The sequence below is a fragment of the Boleophthalmus pectinirostris genome, unplaced genomic scaffold, assembly GCF_026225935.1.
Source record: "Boleophthalmus pectinirostris isolate CB_2022bp ecotype Guang Dong unplaced genomic scaffold, ASM2622593v1 HiC_scaffold_16, whole genome shotgun sequence".
NCBI lineage: Eukaryota > Metazoa > Chordata > Actinopteri > Gobiiformes > Gobiidae > Boleophthalmus > Boleophthalmus pectinirostris.
In genome coordinates this window covers 908,098-933,433 of record NW_026571095.1, presented here as the reverse complement: position 1 = coordinate 933,433, position 25,336 = coordinate 908,098, and the positions used below count along the sequence as shown (strand labels likewise).

Sequence of the window (25,336 nt, the reverse complement as noted above, 5' to 3'; positions counted from 1 at the left end):
AAATTACTAACTCTGCAGTATCATCACATTAAATGATACTATATATCAATATTTCAACATTTTTGCACATCTCGAGTGAGTAACTCTTTATTATTTGTCTGTCTACATGTCCAAAGCTCAAAATGCTCTATTCCACCTTGTGATGTCATGAAGTGGCAGTTTTTAGTCTGATTCATCAACCGGTTTCACTTCATAGAAACCGTCTGACCTCGCAGCGTTAGGATTCGTTCACTCGACAGTAGGCGGTTGCTTTTTTTGTTTAACCAATCGCTGCTATTTTGTCGTGACTTATGTACCTGTGTCTAACAGGGACTAACTGGTATATTAAGCTTTTCCCAAATCCTGTAGGAAGAAGGACAATAACGTCTTTCCCCTTGATGAAATTCACCAAACATTCTCTTTGTTCCGACTGTAAATCCTTGATCTCAGGAATCGTTGCCAACACAGAACATATGGCTCTTTGCTAATTGGCTGGTGCCCGAACTCGCACTTCAGGGGTTTTTGCAAACCATCTAGTCTATTCCAATTCCTGACCTAGTCGCTGGAGAGAAATGAAATGAGGCAGAGGCACTAGGTGACACCAGCCTGGCTAGTAGTTTTCATGACATCACAGAACAGCTCCTTTTACCTTTAGGTCAGTAGAAAGAGGCATCCAGGGCTTAAATGATCCAAATGATTCTAGTGAAGATGTGTGGAGTTTAAAAACTTCCTGCATCCCCATGACATCACAAGGCAGAACAGAGTGATTTATGTTTAAGAAAACCTAAATGTGCAGGGTTTGTGGGTTAAACATGTGTGAATGAAACAAAACACAACTGCAGGTCTGTTTGTGATGAGGAAACTACATTAGAACAGAGATGATAGTTTGGTGGGGCTGTCTGTCACCTCATATACGGTGTATCTAGTATGGCTTTACATCAGGGGTCTTCAACTTGTAGTTCAGGAGCTACCACCCCCCTCCAAGTAGCTCGCCAAGAGATTCCTAAATTACACTTATTGTGCTGAATAACTCGATGTGATGAATTAAATGCCTATTACCACTGTAAATGTATAATTTTGATACCTAATAGAGCCCTGCAGTCTCGCAGGACACAAACCACTGCAACGTGGGACACATTTTGAAAGCTCGCTGCGGGCGCGGGCGGGAGTGGGGCTAAACAACGCGGGAGCGGGTGGGAGGGATGATAAACTGCAGTCCCGCAAACTAAATATGAGTATAAAGTAAAATATAAACAAGATGAATGAACGCATATCATGCATAATTTGTGCTGGAGATTTAATTTGGCATTAATTAAAACATTTTAAGCAGCAGACAGTCCCCCTTCCCTTACACCGCACAGACAGTCCCCCCACGTCCCTTACGCCGCGCGGACAGTTCCTCCTTCCTTACGTCGTTCTGCCTGCGCAACAAAACCAGAACTAAACCAGGTCTAAAAACAGCTCTAAAACCAAGACTAAAACAGGATTTAACCAGGATTAAACCATGCCGCCGGATCGCCCACTGTGCCTCCTCTCATACGTAGCCCAAATTCTTTCGCTTCTCTGTGTTTGATAGAGTTTAAGAAAGCAAAGGTTCCCATGCTGCGGGACTTGTGGGCGGGCGCGGGACAAAATATTGCAGATGCGGGCGGGAGCGGGACTGAAAATTATAATTCTTTGCGGGACTCAAAATTCTATCTCGCGCAGACCTCTAATACCTAACTTCTTCTTTGCATCTAACTGTACTTCATCTGAAGCTTGTTGCGGCTCTTATCTACACTCAATTTCTCTCGACTGCTAACATTAGTAGCTCTTTGGTATTTTCATTTTGTAAAGGTAGCTCACCAGACAAAAAAGGTTGGCTACCTCTGCTTTACGTGCATCTGTCTTGCCTTTATTTAGTTACATTTGTGTGCAATTACATTCTTTGAGCAGGCTCGCCTTTCCACAGGTCTGATCTGTAAATTGCCCTGGAGTTTGCATCTTCTAAGTTTCAGTGCGACAGATCATTTGAATGCCATGATCACATCCCAGGCAAGGCAATAACATCTCCATGGAGATGAGGGATTTTGGCCTGACTTTTTTACCGAGACAGTCGCACAATAAACTCAGACTTAACTGTTAATCACTGAACAGAATGAATGCATCCGGAGTCTCATAGGTGTGAAATATATTCTATTGATCCTTCTCTTAGTCACATTCACTTGTTGTAGGATGTACTATTGTGGCCACAGCTGTCTGGTGATAACCTTCTGAAGGAAGATGAACTCTCGCAATATTCAACTTTGCTCAATTCACAGTCACACTCAGAGGATTTAAAGCAAACCTGTTCTGTAAAATAGACTTTTCAGAGCTTTCAACTATGTTTTAGTTGTTTTCACCATTTATTCACCTGAATTGGAGTGATTCGTGCATGTCTTGAGTAATCTTTAATCGATTATTTTCTAGACACCATTTAGGCTACGGACTCACACTATAGAGCTTAATGCACAATTCAGATTTTTTTGCGAGGTCGTTCACATTTCCAGTTAAATGCGACTTGTATGTGATCTCCACTGTGAACTTTAAATGCCCCAGATTTTAAAGTTGCTGTTGTACCGGAGCCAGAACACGTACAGCTTATTTGTTTTAAGGAGGAGACTGAGAAGGAGAAGGACGAGGATTTTGGCCGTGGTGTTTTGTGGGGCAGTGGCAGCAACATCTGTAGAAAGGAACGTGTGGGTGCAGAGTCGCAGAGTGGTGGGATTGAGATGTGCTTCAGTGCTTCACTCACACAATTTTCGTCTGACATGAAGAACGTTTGTGTACATTTGTGACGTGTAGGTGGGACGAATGCGACCTGGCCCTTCAGACTAAAGCCACACGTCAAAAGATCGGAAATGTATGGTTTTTAGGAGCACATATCCAAGTGGTCTGGGTCACATTTGAAAAAATTGGATCTGTGTGGTTCAGACTGTCATTAAAAGATCAGATACAGGAACATAGGGGCAAAAAAATCTGATTTGGGTCACTTCAGGCTGCAGTCTGAACATAATAAACGAATATGTATCATTCGTTCATTAGTTTTTCAATATAAAACCAAAAATAAGAAAACAAAAAACAACTATTTTCTTCATTATTTGTCTCCAAAACAAAAATGAAAAAAAAAACGGAGTTTTTGATTTTGTGTTTAAATGAATCATGGAAAAAACGGATAACGGCCGTTTCCCGTTTCTGTGACTTAAATTTCAATGCTGGACTTTTGCACCCCATACTGAACCAGGACTGAACCAGGACTGAACCAGAACTGAACCAGGACTGAACCAGGACTGAACCAGGTCCGGGACCAGACCGGAACCAGACCAGGACTGAGATCAGGACTTAGACCGGGACCGGACCAGGACTGAGTCTGGGACCAGGACCAGGACTGAGACCAGGACTGAGACTGGGACTAGATGAAGACCAAGACCAGGACTGAGACTGGGATTGAGACCGGGACCAGACCAGAACTGGGACCGAGACTGAGACTGGGAACAGGATCAGGACCGAGACCAGGACCGAGACCAGGACCGAGACCAGGACTGAGACTGGGACCAGACCAGGACTGAAAACGGTTTAGTCCTGGTTCAGTCTTTATGTGGCGCAAAAGTCCGTCATCACAGTTTAAGTTATGGAAACGGGAAACGGCCGTTATATCAGTTTTTTTTTTTTTTTTTCATTATTCATTTAAATTCAAAATCAAAAAATTAAAAAAACGAATCGTTATCTGTTTTTTCATTTTGGTTTTGGAGAAAAATAATAAAGAAAATAATTGTTTTTTTAGTTTTCTTATTTTTGGCTTTATATTGAAAAACGAATGACACATGGATTAAAATAGCCTTTGCCGATAGATCCCTGTTTTCACTGCCATCGTACACGCCCACTGTGACATACTTCCTTCCTTCTCCCATTTTATTTTCTTGAGTGATACGTGCAGGATTTGGCAGCGTCTTGTAATTATTTTGCTACAAATGAAATATCCATAGGAGGGGCCCACAGCATGCGGCGCTTTGTTGTGACGATGTTTACGGTGATGTCATCTCCCACTGGGCATCACAGTTTTCTAACATTGAGTGAGAAACTGAGAAATTGAACTGGCAACTTTGAGGTTATTGGTTTCACTTGTCTGCCATGTGATCTGCCTGTACCTGTAACTTTCACATAAGCAGCTTGTTCTGAAATATAATTAAACAGTATCTCCTGATTCTTTGTGGACAGATAAGCCTCATTATCTCTGTTTCATCCCCACCTCCAAAAGTGTGTGATCAAGACACCTGTAATGAGATCATTCTGAAGAGTGTAAAGTACATTTGACGGGTTTTCGTGTTTTTCTAATTCTGACGTGGTTTGGTGGATGTGTGGTGAATATTTATCATAATTTTACATAAGTTAAGTGACAATTTGTGGAAATCAAAGTTAAGAAGAAAAGTAAAATACAAGAAGTGATGTTAAGTTCTAAAATAGAATCCCTCTGCCTATGTCATCATCATAGAGACAATTTACGCACAAGGAAGGCATTGTTCTGACATAGATTTAATCAGCTGCAGATATTGTTATTCATTTTTATTAATCTAATCAAGACTTGTGTAATTCAGACAAGTTTTAGTCTTAAAATGTTCGCATTAACCTGCTCTACATGATTCTGGTGCTGTTATTTACCAGTTTTTCCCTTAAATTAATTCCTAATATGGAACTGGCTCCAAATACGCCCTTACTGCTCTCCTCATTGAGCTTCATTTGACTGACGTCACACTCACTCAGTCCACTTCTTTATACAGTCTATATTCTGGATAGATAAGCCTCCATGTTAAAGATGCACTGTGTAACTTTTTGGTTGGGAGTCTGTCAGCTCAGGTGGAGGTGTTCAAGTATCAAAATGTTTAACTCAGTTGTGCATGATATTATTTGTATTTATTTATCAAAAGCAGTAAATAGCATTGTTTTGACACGCTGGTCAGACTGGTGAGAGTTTATGTTATGACTCAGCAATGAAAAAGTGAGTTTGCCTTACAAAAATGTAATTTAAAAAACACCTAAAATAAAAGCAATGCAGCTTTAGTCCATGCACGAAGTCAAATGATAAAATCTGTTTATACTGTGATGCCAAATGAGCTTAAAGGGGCTGGTCAGAGCCAACCAAAGAGCTGTATGTGGCCCTGGAGCTGGACAATGTCTCTTCTGGACTGGCCTGGGAACACTTTAATTGTGTTGAAGTGTTCGGGATGGAGGAAGTCTGGGAGTCCCTGCTTAAAGTGTTGCCCCTGCGACCCGGATGGACGGGTAGTCCGTCACCTGCTTGTTTCTATAGATACGTCATTGCTCTGCCTGGAATGTTCCACAGTGTGACATTAAACTGCTCTACCTTACATTTACTCAGTTACAGGTGTTTATATAGCTCAAAAATACATAGATATACAAATACATAGATATACAAGTACAAATAAATACATGCCAGTTTTTAGGCATTCTGACTGTGTATGGGGTCGCCTCTCCACAGATCTGACCTGTAACTTGGCCTGGTTTGGTCTCCATCACAATAGAAAGGGGCCCGGTCAAGCAGAAGTAAACAGCAAGGCTAAAAATTCAAGTTAATGCATCTGATATAAAAATGTATTGAACAGATACATATGTACTCTAGTTTATGAAACTGTTGACCTTTTTTCTGTACCATTTTTGGTTCTAAAGTTCCATACGTTTTAAACAGACCATGTATGAAACATGGAACAAAAATTATTTCCCAAATTTCAAAGACCTGCAAATCATGTAAATAAATGGATGTATTTCATCATATCTTGTGTTATTCCATCTTTGAACTGTTGATGAAGGTACATGATTTAAAAAAAACAAATGTATTTAAAATTATCAAAATTTGCTTGGAAGGACTGACATATTTTATAGAAATAGTTTCCTTTCATTTTGAAGTAATATTAAAGTATTTGGAAGAAAAAAGCAACAAATTAGGCAAAATCCTGCACCTTCTACTTGTTTGCACAATTTTCCCTCCGTTACTTTTCCCTCCGTTACCATGACCTTTCTTAATAAAAAATCTCATGACTCAAAAAGTAAGAGGTTTTTCAACCTAATCTTGTACCATATGGTAGAAAACTATATGAAGCAAATATTCAAACCAGTTTGTTAAGGATATGTAAGTGAGAACCAAGAGTTATCACTGTTTGGATTTATTGCCCAAAAAGTGCTGCATATTTCATTCCTTCCGTTACCGACATGAGTTTTTAAATTTTAGAATATCACAGGTTTAACTTGACCCTGTTGGAGTGTAACTCTTTCCTACATTCTGATACTTTACTTACTTCAATAGTCCCTCTAGTTTCTGAATAAGAGACATTTGAATGTAAAAAATCTGCCCGTTTCCCTCCGTTACCACTTGACCAGACCCAAAGGTTAAATAACACACTGTGACACATTTCAGACAACGCAATAACATGTCCATGGACACAAGCATTTGACGAACCCTCCACTAGAAAAGTTACACAACACATCTTTAATATTCATTTTCTCTGAGTCAAACCTACGTCCAAAAGCGATCCCAAAACTGTAGCGCTGCTTGATGTGAGAGTCGCTAAACTGTGTATCATTATATTTTATTTCACAATAACAATAAGCCGACCTCCTCTAATCCCACATGAACAGAAATGAAACCTCTCTGATGAGTCTAAACCGCAGATTAAACCACAGATCAAAATGTTCTCCACCATTTTGTCTGCGCCGCCAAGACACCAGCGCACAAAAGAGATCCGATGTGACAGTTAATCATGGCTGTTAATCTGCTCCATCACAGGCCGATGACCAGGGGCCTGTGGGAGCCAGCGAGCCCGGAGACAGTGCACTGAATACAGACACGAGGATTCAGGAGGAGGGGGCGTCACGGAGGATTCAATACAGATTTGCTCCGACGCTTTTCAGACTTTTTCAATTTGATGCGAAGGATTAGCGGGGCTCTGTCGATTCAACTCTGATTTCCACAAAGCAGGGAGGAAAAATTAGGTTGACAAAAGCTACAGAGTGTAAAAGTCTGTTTCTGTGGCAGTGTGTTTGTGCGGAGGACAAAGGCGCAGTTGTGCAGCAAGGTTTCTGTCAGGCTGTCCCAGGGCAGCTGCGGCTATAGAGGTTCCACATCATTCTGAAACGCAAGGATAGATGCTTGGGGCTGCTTGTTTCTATGGAGATGTCGCTGCTCTGCTTAGAATGTTCCACAGTATGACATTAAACAGCTCTACTTTACATTTACCGTATTTTCCGGGCTATTAGTCGCTCTGGATTATAAGACGCACTGTCATTAAATGGTCTATTTTTGAACTTTTTTCACAAATAAACCGCACCGGACTTTAAATGAAACACAACAGTGTGATGGGTGAGTGGTTTTGTTTGTTTGGTGCGTTCACGGTGACTCTGGGCTTTGTTCAGTTGTGGCGTGTAGGGAGGGTGCTGTCTGGGACCAACGGATTGTCGGCGTGTTCGCAGTGACTCAGTTGTTCAGTCGTGTCTAGAAATGGCACATTGGACTCGCTTTTTCGGTTCGTTCCTCCGTTCCTCGTCGGCGTGGAGTGATGAGTGTGGCTGCGGGTGTTTTTCGCTGTGTCGCTGTCTGCTCCGTGTGTGTTTGTGTGTTCTGTGGGTCGTGTGGCTTTGTAGTTTACTGAAGTCATGCTGGGACACCCGAGTGGATTCGTGTATAGGGCGCTCTCAGTCCTAACTTGTAGTCCATTACAAAAAAAGCTGGTGTAAAACATGGATAAAGCAGGTAGACGTCCAAAGTCATTAGAAACACAGTCTAAACCTGATCTGAAAAGACTGATCTGGACACAGGACTAAAGCGTCTTTATAAAATGTATGTCTGAATATGTATGAATCATTTAAACTTGTAGAGGACCCTGAGTACCCACACAAACGATTATATATGAATAAGCACATATGCTCAGCTCAACATGTTCTTTTGTTCTACTAATAATGGATTTCTTTATTTCTCCCCCCTCTCTCCTCTCTCTCTCTCTCTCCCTCACTACTTTCTCTCCCTCTGTCTCTCTCGCTCTCTTCCTTTTTCTCTCTCTACTTTCCCTCTCTCCCTCTTTCTCACTACTTTCTCTCACTCTGTCTCTCTTCCTTTTTCTCTCTCTCTCTCTCTCTGTCTTCCTTTCTCTCTCTCTGTCTCTCTCTCTCTCTCTGTCTCTCTCTTTCTTTCGCTCCCTCTCCTTTCTCTCTCACTACTTTCTCTCCTTCTGTCTCTGTCTCTCTCTCCTCCTCTTTCTCTCTCTGTCTGTCTCTCTCTACATTCCCTCTCTCCCTCTTTCTCTTTCTTTCACTACTTTCTCTCGCTCTTTCTTTTTCTCTCTCCTTTCTCTCTCTGTCTCTCTCTACTTTCTCTCTCCTGCTCTCTCTCTTTCTCTCCACTTTGTCTCTCTCTCTCTCTCTCTCTCTCTCCTTTCTCTCTTTCTCTCTCTCACTACTTTCTCCCTCTACTTTCTCTCTCTCTACTTTTTCTCTCTCTCCCTCTTTCTCTCTGTACTTTCTCTCTCTTTCTACTTTTTCTTCCTCATTCTGTACTCTTTCTCATTCTCCCTCTACTCTCTCTGTCTCTTTCTTTCTCTTGTCTCTCTCTGTTTGTCTCTGTCTGTCTCTCTCTTTCTCTCTCTCAGGTTGGGTGGAACAGGAGACGTATTATTAGCCTGCAGGATTATGAGCACCTCTGGGACGTCCTGCCGCCTGTAGCCTGTGTCTGATACACTTCTTAACGGAGACACACTCTGCTAATGTCAATGTACGGGCAACAAAATACTACGGCTGCTGTAACTGACCTAGGTGGAAAATCCGTTTTGAACTAGTTAGATGTTTCTTTGCATAAATGTGTGTGCCCTTTGACCTCCTCCTCTTCTTGTCGATCGTCTGTACGAACAGGAGCAGTGTCTGAATCACTTGTTTTCTGGTTTTATTGTACTAGACTTTCACGCTTTACTCTGTGCCTTATGATCTGTCTGCTGTGATGTAAAAGTGGACCATTTGTTCACAAATAAAAAATAGAGACTGTTTGCAAAATGAGATGTTTAGAATAAATGTGTTGCAAAGTTCTCTTGTGGGTATGTCTTATTGCTTATTTCTTATATTCTTTACCCATAATACTTCCAATATTTTTCTTGGAAGTCCATCATTTTGTATCCTACCGTTAAATGTGATTTTTTTAGTCACCAATTTTCTATTAAGCTAATACACATTTGGAAATATGTACACCAATTATTTCCTTACTTCAAGAGCCTCTAAACACCAAAACTACTTTTAACCGATTAATTAAATGGGTTTAAATTTGAAATATAGACCAATCTGTGGCCTAATTTTGGCATTTCTGTGCATATTTTGATCCAAAGTCATGTCTGTAATGGCCTCTTTAGGTTCAACTGTGGCCACAACATTTGAATTTTGCGTTTGGACGACAACACTGTATAAAGAAGTGGACTTAGGGAGAGTGTTCAAATATAGCTTACGAGGCTCGCAATTATAGGAGCAAATTAGAAGGCAAATTCCAGGAATTAGAAATAGCCACATTAGGAATACGAATTGATTTAAGGACAAAATAGCGAAATAAAAATGCCAATCATGTTGAGCAGAATACGACCATTTTAAGACCAAAATGACGAGGCTCACAGCAGCAGTTACAGAGAGAGGGACGAGCATTTTTCAATGTGTTGTATTGGTATGTACAGCATTTATGATATCAGCCTGTGCAGGAACTGAAGGGAGAAATGAGCAATTTTTCTGTAACCTGGCACAAACCATAGAACTATAATAAAATCTGAAGGTGAACCCAAGATTGCGTCGTATTGTTTTCAGTGGCCTGTGCTCATTGGTACATGGGCCCTAAAATTTTTTCTTTTCCATATTTACTTCAATACGGGCTAGATCCTCACGCTTGTGTGATGTCTGAAACGTGCACGGTGTGGAGCGTTTGGATCATAGACTGTATAAAAAAGTGAAAAAAGGGAGTCACCCAAAGTGTTCAGCGCCGCTCAACTGCGACACTAAAGGTTACAAGAGCAAATCAGGTGCCAGACTCTATATGAGGCATGTCCAAACTATGGCCAAACACGGCCCTCAGACAAATTTTTCTTGGCCCTCAGGCTTCCAGGTGAATTGGCCCAAATTACCTTGCATCAATTAAAAATGAAGTTTTTACTGGAACTTTTTTTTGAAAATCTACCTTGATAAAACTAATATTTCATATTTAGTGTGTGGTTTTAAGGATCTTAGCATGAATAAAGACTGATGGCTCATTCTAACTTGTTAAACATGCACATATTTCAATTATTCACTGTATTGAGCATCAGTCTACAGCCCTCAATCAGCTCTCTGCTTCATCTGTGTTTAGATATGTGGCCCTTGATGAAATAAATTTGGACACCCCTGCTCTAGATTATGAATAGGATTTTTTTTAAAGACACAAAATAGGGGAAAAAATAAAAAATAGGATCATGTAGAGCGGTTTAATATGAACATTTTAAGACCAAAATGTCAAAGCTCACAGCACAGAGAGAGGAGCCACAAGATCCCAGTGGAAGTCAATGGAAGCCAGGGAGAAGCCGGAATAGCTGCATGCGAACTTACATACTACATATGTCAACATGCTACATATGTTGAAAGAACAAAAATGTGGCTGTTTGCTGCAGGTGTTCCAATCAGTAGGAGCAAATAGAGGGTGCTCTTGGAAAAAAAGGATCAAAACTCAAGACACAACGGATTCCAGGCACTCCAAAACAGATTAAAAAAAATTAACTAATCGCACAAGGAAAAATATAATTAAAAGACCTTTATTTGAATGGCCAAAGCCAACATGTTTCAACTTTAACTGGTCTTCATCAGGGCTTAATTGACATACTACATATGTTGATTTATATATAGGTCTACAGTCTGTGGTGTGGACTTGGCTTGTTATTTTCATCATGACTACAGCCACTAAATTATTAAAATTTGCTTAAGACAAAGTTGCATAATTTTATAATTATTTATGCCTAATCTTCACTTGTTTAAGTAGAAAGTTGTTTAAATAGAAATACTAATAAATTCTGAATCGGCATTTGCCATTTATTTGATCTTATTTTGAATGGAATAACTGCATTTAGTTGTCAGAAACATCCTTGTAAAACATCTGAACTAACTATATTTTCAAGTGGACTCACAGAGACATTTAAAAAGGTTTTCCTGTTCATGAAAGTACCCTCACAGACGTGTCCAATAAAAGTTTAAATAGTTAGATAATAAATATATTTCTTTTCATTTCCTTTGACCGAGAATGACCTTCCTCACACCTCTGGCTGATAACAACATCCGCTGCGTCACTTCCGCTAAGAATACTTCCAACATGGCGCTGCTTTTAAGGTCAGTGCGTCTCTGCTCGTGTCGTTTTCTTTCTGGTTTTATTCTCTTTCAGCTTCTCTGTGAATGTGACATGTTAGACACAGTGTTTAGACCATCTTTGCGCTGCTTGTCATCACGGTAACGGCGCGCTAGAGTTTGTTTTTAGGTTATCGTAAAGAAAAACACGATGTGGCTAAAGCTAATGCTAACCGAATCTGCACCGAGAGCAGTAAAAGGATTTTAAAGCCGGATTAATGGATTTAGAACTATTTTTGCCTACGGAATCATAGTTAAACTTATATATCAAGAGGTGGCATGTGATTAAGAAAATATCCAGTTTCTTTCAGGTATAATAACAGTAGTAGATGTCTTTTAATCTCTGCATAGTTGAACTCTGCCCCCAGATCTCTCATTACAAAACGTGCACTTTTATTATTGTATTATTTATATTTTTGGATTCTGAACTAATTAATTTATTGGTCCAAAAGGAGACTGGCTTTGTCACAGAATGGCTACGTCAATGGACAAACGCTACGTCAAAAGATTGTAATAATTTCAAACTAAATCGAAGTAGGAAGTGGCTATGTTGAAATAGTTGGCGCTAGAATGTGTCCACGCCTTTATTTAATATGATAATTATGAATACAATCTATATGTAGTGCTGTAATTCTACCCGGTGAACGTAAATACCACTAAAAAGTCAAAAGAAACCAGAATAGGATGGAATAATAACCGAAATATTGCAGACCATTACATTATATTGAATTATGAGTGTCTTTGCTTAAATGAAGAGTTATGCTGATTCCAATGTTTTTATTTTGGGATTTTAATAGGGCTGGGTATCATTAAGAAGTTGCCGATACGATACATACCTCGATACATGGGCCACGATACGATACATATCTTGAAACAGTGAGCTTTCGATTCAATACAATTCGATACGATATATTTCAAATCGATTCGATATGATTCAATAAAAAAATAATGGCTAAATTGTGACTAAAAGTCTTATTAAACCACTTCTTGTGCAAAGTGAATATGAAACACTAACATTTTAATAATAAAAACTGTGAAAATGTCAAATGTGTTGCATAAATGAGTTTCCTTCCACTAAACAAACAACAAATCTGTAGCGCTGTGACACAATAATTCTGTAAAAAATACCAAAAATATACTGTTGGCGATATATCAATACAGCAGCCCACGATATCAATACTGTATCATGACATTAAACGATACGATATATCGATATTTTGATATTTTTGCACACCCCTAGATTTTAATGTCTTTCTTATTCTGTAAAGCGCTTTGAATTACTTTTGTGTGTGAACTGTACTACACAAATACAACTTGCCTTTCCTCTTGCAGCAATAGCTATAAAACAGAGGGAACTACATAGACCATGATCCTTTGCTGTTGTCAGTGTAGACGACATGAAAAAATAACTGTTATGAAGCACTTTTAAATGTTAAGTCTTCATATTGTAACAGTACCAACAGCTTTTAAAAAAAAAAAACATAGGCATATTCGCAGTTTTGTTAGTACAAAATATCTCAGTAAATATGTGTGTGTGTGTTATGATCGATGAACATCTGACATGGAAATCCAATATTGATTATGTCAAAATTAAATTATCACAAGTAACAGCTGTGTTACATAAGGCAAAAGAGTCATTAAGTAGGAGTGCATTGTATTTGTTGCATAATTCATTGATTGTTCCATATTTGACCTATTTGTATTGAAGTTTGGGGAAGTGCTTGTAAAACTTTTGTTAATCCAGTTTTCCTTTTACTGGAAAGAGGTGTAAAAATCCTGGATACAGACTCAACAAACTCAAGATTTATACAATTAAAGATACTGAAATTCAGTGTATTGGTAGAACTTCATATTAAAAAAAATGTACAAAGCAGATCTTGCCCACCAATCTCCAAAGAAAATTTACAAAGAGAGAAAGTTATTATAATTTGAAAGGAATTGAAATCTTTAAAAAACCCAGGTTCAGAACAACAACAATGAGCAAAATGTGTTTCAATCAAAGGTGTGAGCTTATGGAAGAGTCTAAATGAAAACTGAAAGCTTCAAAATCTATTCAAGTATTTAAAAGAAATGTCAAAGATGATATGCTAAAAAGTATGAACTGTCCTTTCGTGTTAATTAACAAGTATTTAATATTGTGTCACCTAAATAATTTGCTTATAAATGTAGTTGGAACTGCTGAAGGGTTAGAAATCTTTAACTTTGTGTGAAAAGGGGGCAGATATTACAACTCTAAACTTCTTTCTGCTCCTTTTACTTCACACTGATGCATGAAACATAATTAGTTTGTTTTCATCTTTCATGAATGAAACAAATAAAAAAATTAAATATCGACCTGTGAGATGCATATCCTGAAAATATATCAGGATTTTGACATTGTTACATCCCTAGAATAATCCTGATGCCGCAAAGTTTCTATGTCAAAATATACATTCTCTCAAATAACTCTGTATATATTTTTGCGCTGTAATGTTGCTGATACTTTCCATCACTTTTATAGATGAGCAGAATGTAGCTCTTGCTGAAAAATGTAAAAATGGCGTTCCGTCTGTGTAATGAAGGACTTTTAATATTTTCCGTCTGTGTGCCTCAAGTTTGTACCTTCCCCATTTTTACATTTTCCACTAAAGGCTACATTCTGCTGAGATTTCAACTTGACCCTCGTAGAGCACCTGTACTGTTATTTTTAAACTTTTCTATGACCCAGTGACGTGCTCTACCTCTTCTCTTCATCAGTTTGTCATAGTTCTGCATTGTCTTGGCTTGTTTTAATTGTATATCCTTTATTTTTCAGGTCATTGGCTCGACAGGGGGTGTGTCTGTCCAGATCCCCCTCTCTCCAGCTCTCCCCCCTCGTCTGCAGACAGTCAGTTTGTTGTGATTAAGATATGATTTTATTAAGACTATGCTTTTGTTTCTAATCTCTTCTTCTTCTCTGGTTTCAGTGCTGCTCCGATGGGGACCACAGCCAAAGAGGAAATGAACAAATTCTGGGCCAAAAACGCCAGACTGAACCGACCCCTGTCCCCTCACCTCACCATCTACCAGTGAGTACAGCGCGGATTAGAAAAGCCCTTTCAAGCATAAATTTGTCCGGCTCTGATTACAGACAGTTTAAATTAAAGTCTTACTTAATGAGAAATGTGTGTTTTTTCAAGGTAAACTTTCAAGTCAAATAAAAGCTTCTTGATTGAGTAAATGAAATCAAATGAGCCATATTACATTTAACATTTTAATTAAGATTTTAATAGCAACATGAAGCACTTTGTATAGCCTTTACACAATGTTACAGAAAGAGATAATTATAGCATTTGCACATACATAAATATAAAATGCTACGTCACATGTCTCACAATCTCACTGGAGCAGGTTTGTCTGCCTCATTATCATCATAAGAACAGCAAACTGACATTTTTGTGTGTGGTTTTGGCTGTATTCATACAAGATTTACAATTCTTTTTTTTTTCCTTTTACATTTTTCTTATTTTCAAAACCACCATCTAAATACGAAGTGTCAAATCCAGATCTGATCAAAAATTAAATAAAGGCCAGCAATTAATAATAAAAAAATAAAAAATGAATAGGGCTGTCGCAGTAACCACAAAAATGAATCACCGTGGTACTAAGAGACCCAGCGCGATCATCGCACATGACCAACGTGACCCAACCCAGAGTCCGGTCCATTTTTAGAGACCCGCACCCACCTGGACCTGTTAACATTCCACCTGTTACCGCCCGTACCCAGGACTAACCCAGGACTAACTCAGGACTAACTCAGGACTAACCCAGGTGCGCCCACGTAGACTGTCGGGTGACCGCAGGCGAAAAGACCAGGGCGGAACTCTGCACCGCACGGAGTTAAGTGCATCGTGATCGTGCTTTGTGAACACCTACTCTGCGTGCTTGTGCTAGGGGCTCTATCTTTTAAGTCCAAGGGTACCCGACCTGGTGCAGGACTCTGACCCGACCTGGTGCAGGACTCTGACCCGAGCTGCCACAGTGAGAGCTGGAGAGATGGGGCAGCACTTGTTCCAAAGCCAAATGTTAATTCTCCCACTACACACACTATATCCACACGACAACCAAGGTACATGTGCATCTGCGAAACAAGCACATCATTGGAAAGTTTTCAGTGCCGCTGAAAATATTGTAACTCCGAGAGATGTGGGGTGGGGGAGGGGGTGTGATATCGTTGCATATCGCGCTGTTGGGCTGCTATACCGCACCACAGGAGAAATTCCCTAACCGCGACAGCCCTAATAATGAAAAATAAAATCATAAAGCTAAAGGGATAGAGGAAGAAAGAAGAAAGTAGGTGGTCAGTTCAAAGGCAGAGTTTTTAATGATTTGCAGTGTTCCATAAACGAACCCTATTTCTGTTCACATTTTTCTTCATTGGGCTTAGTTGGAATATTAATCTTTTCCAGTTTAAGAAATCCTAAAACCTCATGAAACCACTGAGATATTAAAGGACGGCAGGAGATTTCCCGAAAAGCAAAATAGTGTGTCTCGTCACAGCAGCTCAATTTAAATGCTGATGATAATAAATTCCTCATAAATAGCCAAAATAACTGGTAGATCCTGGCATCAGTTGTCTTTAAATGAGCCTTTTTGTGTTGCAGATGGTCCGTCCCGATGATGATGTCCGTCACACACAGAGGAACGGGAGTCGCTCTCAGTGGAGGTAAGTGACCAAAGTCTCTTATTTTAACCCAGAGAAAAAAGTGACAGAAATACAGTTCAGTGTGTGCTTCGGAAATGGGCTCAGGAAGATCTTATTTTGTGTTTTTTTTTTTTGTGTTCTCATTCTAAATAATGATGAAAAGTCAGGAGCGATGCCAAAGACGATTGGAAATTGGAAATGAGAGACAGCTGAAACCATGAAATTAGGATTTTGAGTGACTTCAATAATGTACAAAATAAGAAACCACTTCATTTTTTTTGAGAATTCCATAGAAACTAGTTCAGAGTTCATACATTATCATTGGTTTTGGAATCTCCTGATAAATATTTCTATCCTTAGTGTTTTATCTTTAGTTTTATTTTATTATTACCACCTAAACATATTTCTGCCAATTGATTTTGTGCAATGTTACGACATTACAACAATAGAGCTGTCACGGTAAGTTCTATATCAACTAAATAATAATAATGGGTCAGTTTATATAGCGTTTTTATATGGGACAATAGATTTTGTGGGTCAGTATTTACGTGGGCGCTTTTTCTTTACACGAGTGTGAAAATATTGGTTCTTTCTCGGTTCTACGATGAGTTTCGAGCTGTAGAGAGCTGAATTATAAACTTCTATAGCTCATTATATACACAGACTAACTACTTATGTGTTGCATTTTGTTTTTTTATTTATTACAGCTTGTGTTTTTTAACCATATTTTACATTTTAGATTTGTTTTTGAGGGAGAATTCTGCTGCATGGTTTGGTTTCAGTACTGTTGTTTATCGTCTGTATTCTGATCTGTGTTTGGTCACATTTTTATACAGCGCTTTTCCACCTCCAAGGCACTCAGAGCTTTATAACAACGAACCAAACAGACATTCACACACACACACTCCTACTCGACACTGGGTGGGTGAGGTGGGTTAAGTGTCTTGCCCAAGGACACAACGACAGTATTCATCTGTGGGAGCTGGAATCGTATTTTATTTGCTGTTATCGCTCTTGTTCTTATCTATATTTTTACTTCAAACTTTAAAATGTGTTATAGTGACCAGCCTCCCTACCAACTCAACTTCTAGTGGGTCCGGTCAAGTGGTAACGGAGGGAAACAGGGGCAGATTTTTTACATTCAAATGTCTCTTATTCAGAAACTAGAGGGACTATTGAAATAAGTAAAGTATCAGAATGTAGGAAAGAGTTACACTCCAACAGGGTCAAGTTAAACCTGTGATATTCTTTCAAGTTGTTGACAAAAAATTTAAAAACTCATGTCGGTAACGGAGGGAATGAAATATGCAACACTTTTTGGGCAATAAATCCAAACAGTGATAACTAGTGGTTCTCACTTACATATCCTTAACAAACTGGTTTGAATATTTGCTTCATATAGTTTTCTACCATATGGTACAAGATTAGGTTGAAAAACCTCTAACTTTTTGAGTCATGAGATTTTTTTATGAAGAAAGGTCATGGTAACGGAGGGAAAAGTAACGGAGGGAAAATTGTGCAAACAAGTAGAAGGTGCAGGATTTTGAATAATTTGTCAGCTTTTTTCTTCTGAATACTTTAATATTACTTCAAAATGAAAGGAAACAATTTTATAAAATATGTCAGTCCTTTCCAAGCAAATTTTTTATCATTTTAAATACTTTATTTTTTTTTAAATCATGTACCATCATCAACAGTTCAAAGATGGAATAACACAAGATATGATGAAATACATCCATTTATTTACATGATTTGCAGGTCTTTGAAATTTGGGAAATAATTTTTGTTCCATGTTTCATACATGGTCTGTTTAAAACGTATGGAACTTTAGAACCAAAAATGGTACAGAAAAAAGGTCAACAGTTTCATAAACTAGAGTACATATGTATCTGTTCAATACATTTTTATATCAGATGCATTAACTTGAATTTTTGGCCTTGTTGTTTACTTCTGCTTGACCGGGCCCACTGGTAATTTGCATCAATAATAATGAAATAAGTGTATTTTATGAACCAAACTGACATCCATTCTCATCTTTTTTTCCCATATTATACATTGTGAATAGTTTTTGGGGCATAATTCTTAAAGGTGCATTGTGTAACTTTTTAGTTTCTGGTGGAGGGTCCGTCAAAACCTCCATGAAGTTGGTCTCCCATCAAACACACACATACACAAAACTATGTCTATTGTTTGTGCTTTGTTTGTACTGCAAAAAGTTTCATTTGTGTGCTTTAGTTTGAGATATTAATGATTGTTTTATAGGTCAAACTGAGGTCAGCCAACCCCCCAGGAAGCTTCAAAATGTTTCCCAATGTCCCAAAATGGGGTCAATCGTTTATGCTTCGTTTGTGCTGCAGAAAGTTTAGTTTGTGCGATTATGGTTCTTAAGATTTTAGCAGTTTTATTTTCGGCCCATGGCATCATCCAGCCCCTCAAAATGTTAAACAACCTCAAAACAGTAAGAAAATTATACGAAATATTTGTATTTTGTTTGTGCTGTGACAGTTTTCATTTGTGCTAGTGTATTTCTGAAATTATAATTTATTATTGTATTATTTAGATTTCATTTCCTCTCAGCTGATGGGCAAGTTTGGGCAGGATGGACAGGCTTTAGCAAAACTCCACAAATCTAGTGAAGATAAACGATCTGAGCCTGTGGAAAAGTCTGTATTATTATATAAAATATGAATCAAAAGCGAGTTACTAAAGACTGATACAGATTTTCCACAGGCTGAGATCGTTTATCTTCACTAGTTTTGCTGAGTTTTGCTAAAGCCGCCGCCGTCTGCTGAGAGGAAATGACGTCATATCATTTCTGCAAAAATAATTTTAGAAATAGACTAGCACACATGAAAACAGTCACAGCACAAACAAAATATGAAAGTTTCATAAAAATTTTCTGCTTGTTTTGAGGCTATTTAACAGGCTATTTTGAGGGGCTGGATGACAAAAAATAAAACTGTTAATCTTTTTTTATTTTTTTATTTTTATTGTATTTATTTTGGGCTAGTAGAGACTTACATTCTTATACAATGGAACATATAACGTAAGTGAAATCATGATAGAAATTAAACTAACCATGATATCTTAAGAACCATAATCGCACAAATGAAACTTTTTGCAGCACAAAACAGCACTAACGAAGCATAAACAATTGACCCCATTTTGCGCCGTTTTAGAGCATTTTGAAGCTTTCGGGGGGGTTGGCTGACCCCAGTTTGACCTATAAAAGAATCATTAATATCTCCAAAACTAAATCAACACAAACAAAACTTTATGCAGCACAAACGGAGCGCAAAAAATGGACATAGTTTTGACGCTGCTTTTGACAGTGCTTTTGTTTTTGCTTTGTCTGGAATGTTTTACAGTGTGGCATTAAACTTTTCTCTCTTCACGGAGACCAAACCTGACCAAGTTACAGGTCAGATCTGTGGAGAGGCGACCCCACTCACTATTAGAATGTTTTTCGAGGTGTTTTTGAGCTATGAAACCAGCTGTAATTGAGTAAATGTAAAGTAGAGCTGTTTAATGTCACACTGTGGAACATTCCAGGCAGAACAGAGACGTTCATAGAAACAAGCAGGTTACTTCTATTGGTAATTTGTATCAATAATAATGAAATAAGTGTATTTTATGGACCAAACTGGCAGGGCTCTCCCCTCTCGCCCAGTCGTCGCGTTCCCGGTCGAGTTGTTTCTAATCTGCGCATCGTCACATTTGGATAGATCTGAAAGCGTCCGCAGGCCCTCTCACTGCTTTTTCTGACGCTTCTGTATTGATCACTGCCACAATCATTTAGTGAAGTTTAGTCCGGCCTGGCCCCACACTTTTCCCGCTCTGATAGTTTTACTGCGGTGACCCACATGAGGCACTTTGTTTTATCAAAGCGAGAGGAGAGAGGGAGGCAGGAAGGCCGCTCTGGTCCATTTTAAACAGCACAGAACAATGTTAATGGAGGTCACGAGTCAAGAGCATTTCAACTGTTTTTTTTTTTTCTTTCTTTTTTTGTTCAGACCTGAATGTGTCTCAAATTAATTGGCTTCTAAAATATTAATGCTACACTTCATAGGAGCCATTATGAGGACTTTTTAACACTGGAAAGATAAGAGCGTTTTGATTTGTTAAGTGCTATGGCAACGATTGTAGTTTCTTAATGGGCTCATATTTTGCTATTTTCTGATCTTTGCTCTAATGTAGTTAACTCATCTCAAACAGACCTGGAGTTGTGTTTTGTTTCATTCACACATGTTTAACACACAAACCTTGCACATTTAGGCATTTAGAGTTCTTCTGAAAACACTCTGTTCCACCTTGTGATGTCGTGAAGAGCTCATTTTCAGATTAATAGACTGATAATTCCATGTATGAAATGATCCAATCTGTTATTTCGAAAATTACCTCTTCACGACATCACAAGGTGGAACGGAGAGTTTTGAGCTTTGGAGATGTAGACAGTATGGATGGGCATGATTTGTCGACTAATCGATAATTGATCATTAAGAATTTTGCCGATCACGTTCATTTTAAATGACAAACCAAATGTAGGTTGCTGTGTGTAGCGTAAGAGGTGAGGCTGCGTCTGACACTAACACTGGAGTCTCGACCTCACAGTCCCACGTTTGGACTCTGGCTCCTTGGAGACACTGTTCCACTCAGTGAGTGTGTTTACAGCACATCAGTGTCCTGGGTATGAGCGGGTTTTTGGAGTATCCCGGTTTTGTTATGGTGCACATACGCAGTATCCCGGTTACTGTATCCCAAATAAGGCAGTATCTGTATACTGTAGCTGGTATATTTTGATAGTAACCAGGATACTGCAGCATGTATACACAGTATCCCGGTTACTGCAACATAAAGTTGAGTGCACATGCATCCAAAAGACAAACACTTTTCAGTCTTTCATAACATAACAGGAGCCAAAATAAATAAAGTGAATAACATCAATAAAGTGAGTCAAATAACTGTTAAATAAAGAACTGAGCTAAGACCAGCTTTTAGTCTATGTAAATGAGTCATGTGGTTTTAAGTTTTGTTTTTGTAAAACGTCAACAAATGTGTCAAAGCTGCATTAAACACATGTTAAACGGGCTGATGTGGTTCTAGAGTGTTTATGATTTATATGTTATAAAGTTGAGTTTATTTATACAGATTAGTAATAGTAATAATAATGATGATCATTTTAATATAAAACGTTAATGATTACTCAGAAATCGAACATTTATTCTCCTGACGATTGATTAAGAAAGTTTAATTGGATGCCTATCCCCAGCAGACAGACTAGTAATAAAGAGTGACTCAGACATGTGTGAATGAAACAAAACACAACTCCACGTCTGTTTTTGATGAGGTAACACCATTAGAACATGGTTTAAAGCTCAAAGGGTCAATTTTGTGTAATGTAGGACCTTTATTACAATCTCTCTAATGCCACCATGTTTGTAGTCTTTTATTTCTTACATGTTTCCCTTTCTTCCTCTGTCTCTCCGCAGCGATCTCAGCGTTTGCAGCGTGCGCTCTGGTGTTACCCGGAAACTACCCGTATTACCTGGACCTCATCCACTCTCTGTGGGTGGGCCCGGCGCTCATCGCTCTGGCAAAGATCGGCATCGCGTTCCCCGTCTCCTACCACACCTACAACGGCATCCGCCACCTGGTGAGACTCAAGTCGACCCGTAGCGCTCGGCCCCACTCACATATAAAGTTCACAAGGAGGGCAGTTATGAGCGAATTTGGAGCAGAGCAGAGATTTATGGACAAAGCAGTGAAATAAAAACAACAGAATCATGTGGAGCGATTTAATATGAACATTTTAAGACCAAACTCAGTTTAGAGAAAAGCAACAAAGTCTTTCTGACTTTGTGAACTCAAAAAATTTCATGAGAACTAATTTAGCTCCGTTAAGATTGAATATTGGTATCTGCGAAAAAAAAAAAAAAAAACAACCTTAACCATCCCAAATAAACAGTATAATTTATTGAAGTCATGTTTATCTGATTTTTAAGTTCATCCTCTCTCCTCCTTTAAACCTGACATTTACTCACCACTATTATGAATAAATCCTCACACAACCCATAACTGTCCTTTTAACCATTTTAAATTCACTGCTGCTTTTTCAATATCTCAGTGTTTGCCTATTTTACTAAGAAAACACTTCTTATTTGCCCACGTTCCCGAGCACAGGCCCTTTCTCATTCTCCTCTCCTCTTGTGTTTTGGGTGATTTCAGTGGTGGGACATTGGAAAAGGCTTTAAGATCCCGGAGGTGTACCGCACGGGCTACACAGGTGATCGGGCTGTCGGTGCTCACCTCCGTCGCCGTGGCCTTCCTCCTCTGAAGAAAAAAAAGTCGTCCTCACACACACGGAAATCTCTCTCTATCGTGGTCTGTCTTTATTGTACATTAAAATATATACGGCACTTTACCTGGTGTGTGGCGTGGGTCTTTTGGTTCACTGTGGATTTAAAATGGCTTGAATTCAGAAACAAATCTTGGGTTCACTATTCAGCAAGGTTTGATTTATTATTTATCTATCTGTATTTACACTTTTTTTCTGTTAAAGGGCTCGTATTTTGCATAATATAGAACCTTTAACTAAAAATGGCTTAAATTCAGAAGCACATTTTGGTTTCAGTATCTGGTATTTTAATCATATTTATGTATATAGCTGCATATTATTTGAGTTGTGCAAATGTTATCATATTAATATATTAATTACCGTATTTTCTGGACTATAAATCGCTCCGGAGTATAAGTCGCACCAGCCAAAAATTGCGTAATGAAGAAGAAAAAAACATATAAGTCGCACTTTTTGGGAGAAATGTGTTTTATAACATCAGAGACCAGGAACTGACATTTAATCTTGAAATGCAAGTTCTAGTAATAACAATAGAAGAGAGAACAACAGACTTAAAAGGTGTTAATATGTTAACGTAACATATGAACAGTTATTCAGATAATTGTAGCATAAACAACATGACATAAGCTTATCAAACTCTCCATCTCACTCCAAATCACAATCTATTCAATTCTACATCCTGTCAGTTCTGCGCGAACCTCCAGAGATAAACCATAGATCCATGATGTAAACAGAGCACCGCCAGTTAGAATTATTCCAGCCTTTCTGAATCCCGACAGGATGGTTTCGGTGTCACTGAAGTCCAGGCTTTGTAGATTCATCCAGTGACTTCCAGGAAAGCTGCACCCGCCCGGTTCCCGTGAAGCTGTGTTCTCCATCTCCACTTTTCTCCAGTCCCTCACAAGTTTCTCGCTCACTCCAAACTTTCTTTCTGCTGCTCGATTACCGTTTTTGGCTGAATATTTCACTATTAAGACGGCGGCTTTTTTCTGCAGGAGACATGCAGTAGAGTGAAGTGAGTGATACAGGAGTAATAGTACTTGATACTGACATACAAGACTGGAGCCTCTCATGGCTGTCAGTCTGAAAATTTTAATATAGAAGTTGCACCAGAATATAAGTCACAGGACCACCCAAACCATGAAAAAAGTGTGACTTATAGTCCAAAAAATATGGTATTATACACATTTTTAAGGACTCCGTAAGTAACGTCATACCCCCAAAAAACATTTTAAAGTGTGAAGCAATGAAAAATGCATCTTTAATGTGAGTGGGCTTGCATCTCCACAAATCTGACTCTAATGTGACCTGGACAAGGGCCGGCTCCTGCTTGTTTCCATGGAAATGTTGTTTGTTTGGCTAAAATATTGTAGCCAGGCTGGTGCCACCTAGTGCCTCTGCTCAAATTCCATTTCTCTCCAGCGACTAGGTCAGGAATCAGAATACACTAGAGACAGTTTGCAAAAAACCTGGAAGTGCGAGTTTGGGCACCAGCCAATCAACGAAGAGCTGTGTTGTCAACGATTCCCGAGATCGAGGATTTAAAGCCGCAATAAAGAGAATGTTTGGTGAATTTTCTCAAGGGGAAAGACGTTATTGAACTTCTTCCTACGGGATTTGGTGCATTACATATGTCACGGCCAAACAGCAGTGATTGGTTGAATAAAAAAGTACTCGCCTACGGTTGAGCAAACAAATCCTAATGCTGCAAGGTCAGACGGTTTCTACGAAGTGAAACCGGCTGATGAATCAGGCTAAAAATATTCCACAGTATGGCATAAAACTCCTGTTGCCCTGGACAATGTTCCCAAGTATGGTTTTAACTTTACATTTCAGTGGAGTTATGCAGATGACATGCCGACTCTAGTAACATACATACTGTACATTTAAACCAGATGCCCTTCCTATCTAAACACCACATTGTTCTGGTACAGTAAAGTAAAATAGTATCACATTTTGAGGCACTACTTCTTATATTTGAGTTATATTTTCCTTCTTTTAAGTCATGTTTTGTGTAGTTTTTATACAGAATAAAACATCGATAATGAGTTTAAGTGAATTATTGTAACTATTCAAGACAACTGGTTGGATTTCAGCTCGTGGTCAGTGTGTAGAAGTGGTTTCACTGTGTTTTGGTGGTGAGTGAAAAGTGAAACGTGACCTATTTAGTGCACACTTGTTAGTGGTGTGAAAGCTCCTCTAAAATTAGCCGTGACCTACATTATAATGCCTTATGTAATCTGTCTTCTAATGGGCTCTTTTATTTCAGTCTGATGTTAGTGCTCCGTCGCTAAACACAAACTCAAAGTCAAAATAAATAATCCTTCAGTCACTAAAATCTGCAAGTTCACCAAATAAATAAATACATGTTAGGTCAGGGGTGGATGCTGAACTTGATTAATAAAAATTTTCAGTGTTTTAAAAGTGATTTCAATAAATAGTAAATTTTGCAGGACTTGAAAGACAGATATTTTGTTGTAATGCTTTGTAATGATATTTAATTACAGGCTATTTCAGTAACATGGGATATTTTTTTCTCTTATGAAGTGGATTGCCAAAAAACTCCATCCGTTTGCTCCTGGTCCGGCCCTTCCATCAAATTTTAGAACCTTTTGTGGCCCGCGAGTGAAAAAGTTTGCCCACCCCTGTATTAGGTGATTAAAGTACTCATATTTGCGATTATGGTCCTAATAATGTCTTTATCGTGTTTTGTTTTGTACACATATGGAGCTCAACTGTGCTGTCCACTCTGAAGTTTCAGAAGTAAAATTTCCATTCATGTTTCTCCATAAACTTTTAACTTTTGGTTGGGGGCCCGTCACCTGTTTCCATGGATACATCATTGCTCTGCCTCAAATATTCCATAGTGTAATGTTAAACAGCTCGACTTTACATTTATTCATTTACAGGTGGTTTTATAGCTA

The 25,336-nt window shown here is 38.7% G+C and overlaps 2 protein-coding genes across 2 annotated transcripts in view; both read left to right on the top strand.

The window, feature by feature from the left end:
- Nucleotides 1-9,046, top strand: part of atp1a2a (ATPase Na+/K+ transporting subunit alpha 2a) — a 350,773-nt gene extending 341,727 nt beyond the window's left edge. Inside the window, exon 24 of the mRNA XM_055151513.1 lies at nucleotides 8,652-9,046. Within this exon, the coding sequence (XP_055007488.1) occupies nucleotides 8,652-8,680 (29 nt within the window). The 3' untranslated portion in view covers nucleotides 8,681-9,046. The remainder of the gene's footprint in view (nucleotides 1-8,651) is intronic.
- Nucleotides 9,047-11,337: 2,291 nt separating this feature from the next.
- sdhc (succinate dehydrogenase complex, subunit C, integral membrane protein) lies at nucleotides 11,338-22,478 on the top strand. The gene is given in 7 exon segments (XM_020941234.2): nucleotides 11,338-11,379; nucleotides 14,189-14,260; nucleotides 14,340-14,441; nucleotides 16,017-16,078; nucleotides 21,547-21,710; nucleotides 22,283-22,339; nucleotides 22,341-22,478. Coding segments are annotated over 7 exon segments (525 nt in total). The 5' UTR covers nucleotides 11,338-11,362; the 3' UTR covers nucleotides 22,392-22,478.
- Nucleotides 22,479-25,336: the final 2,858 nt, after the last annotated feature.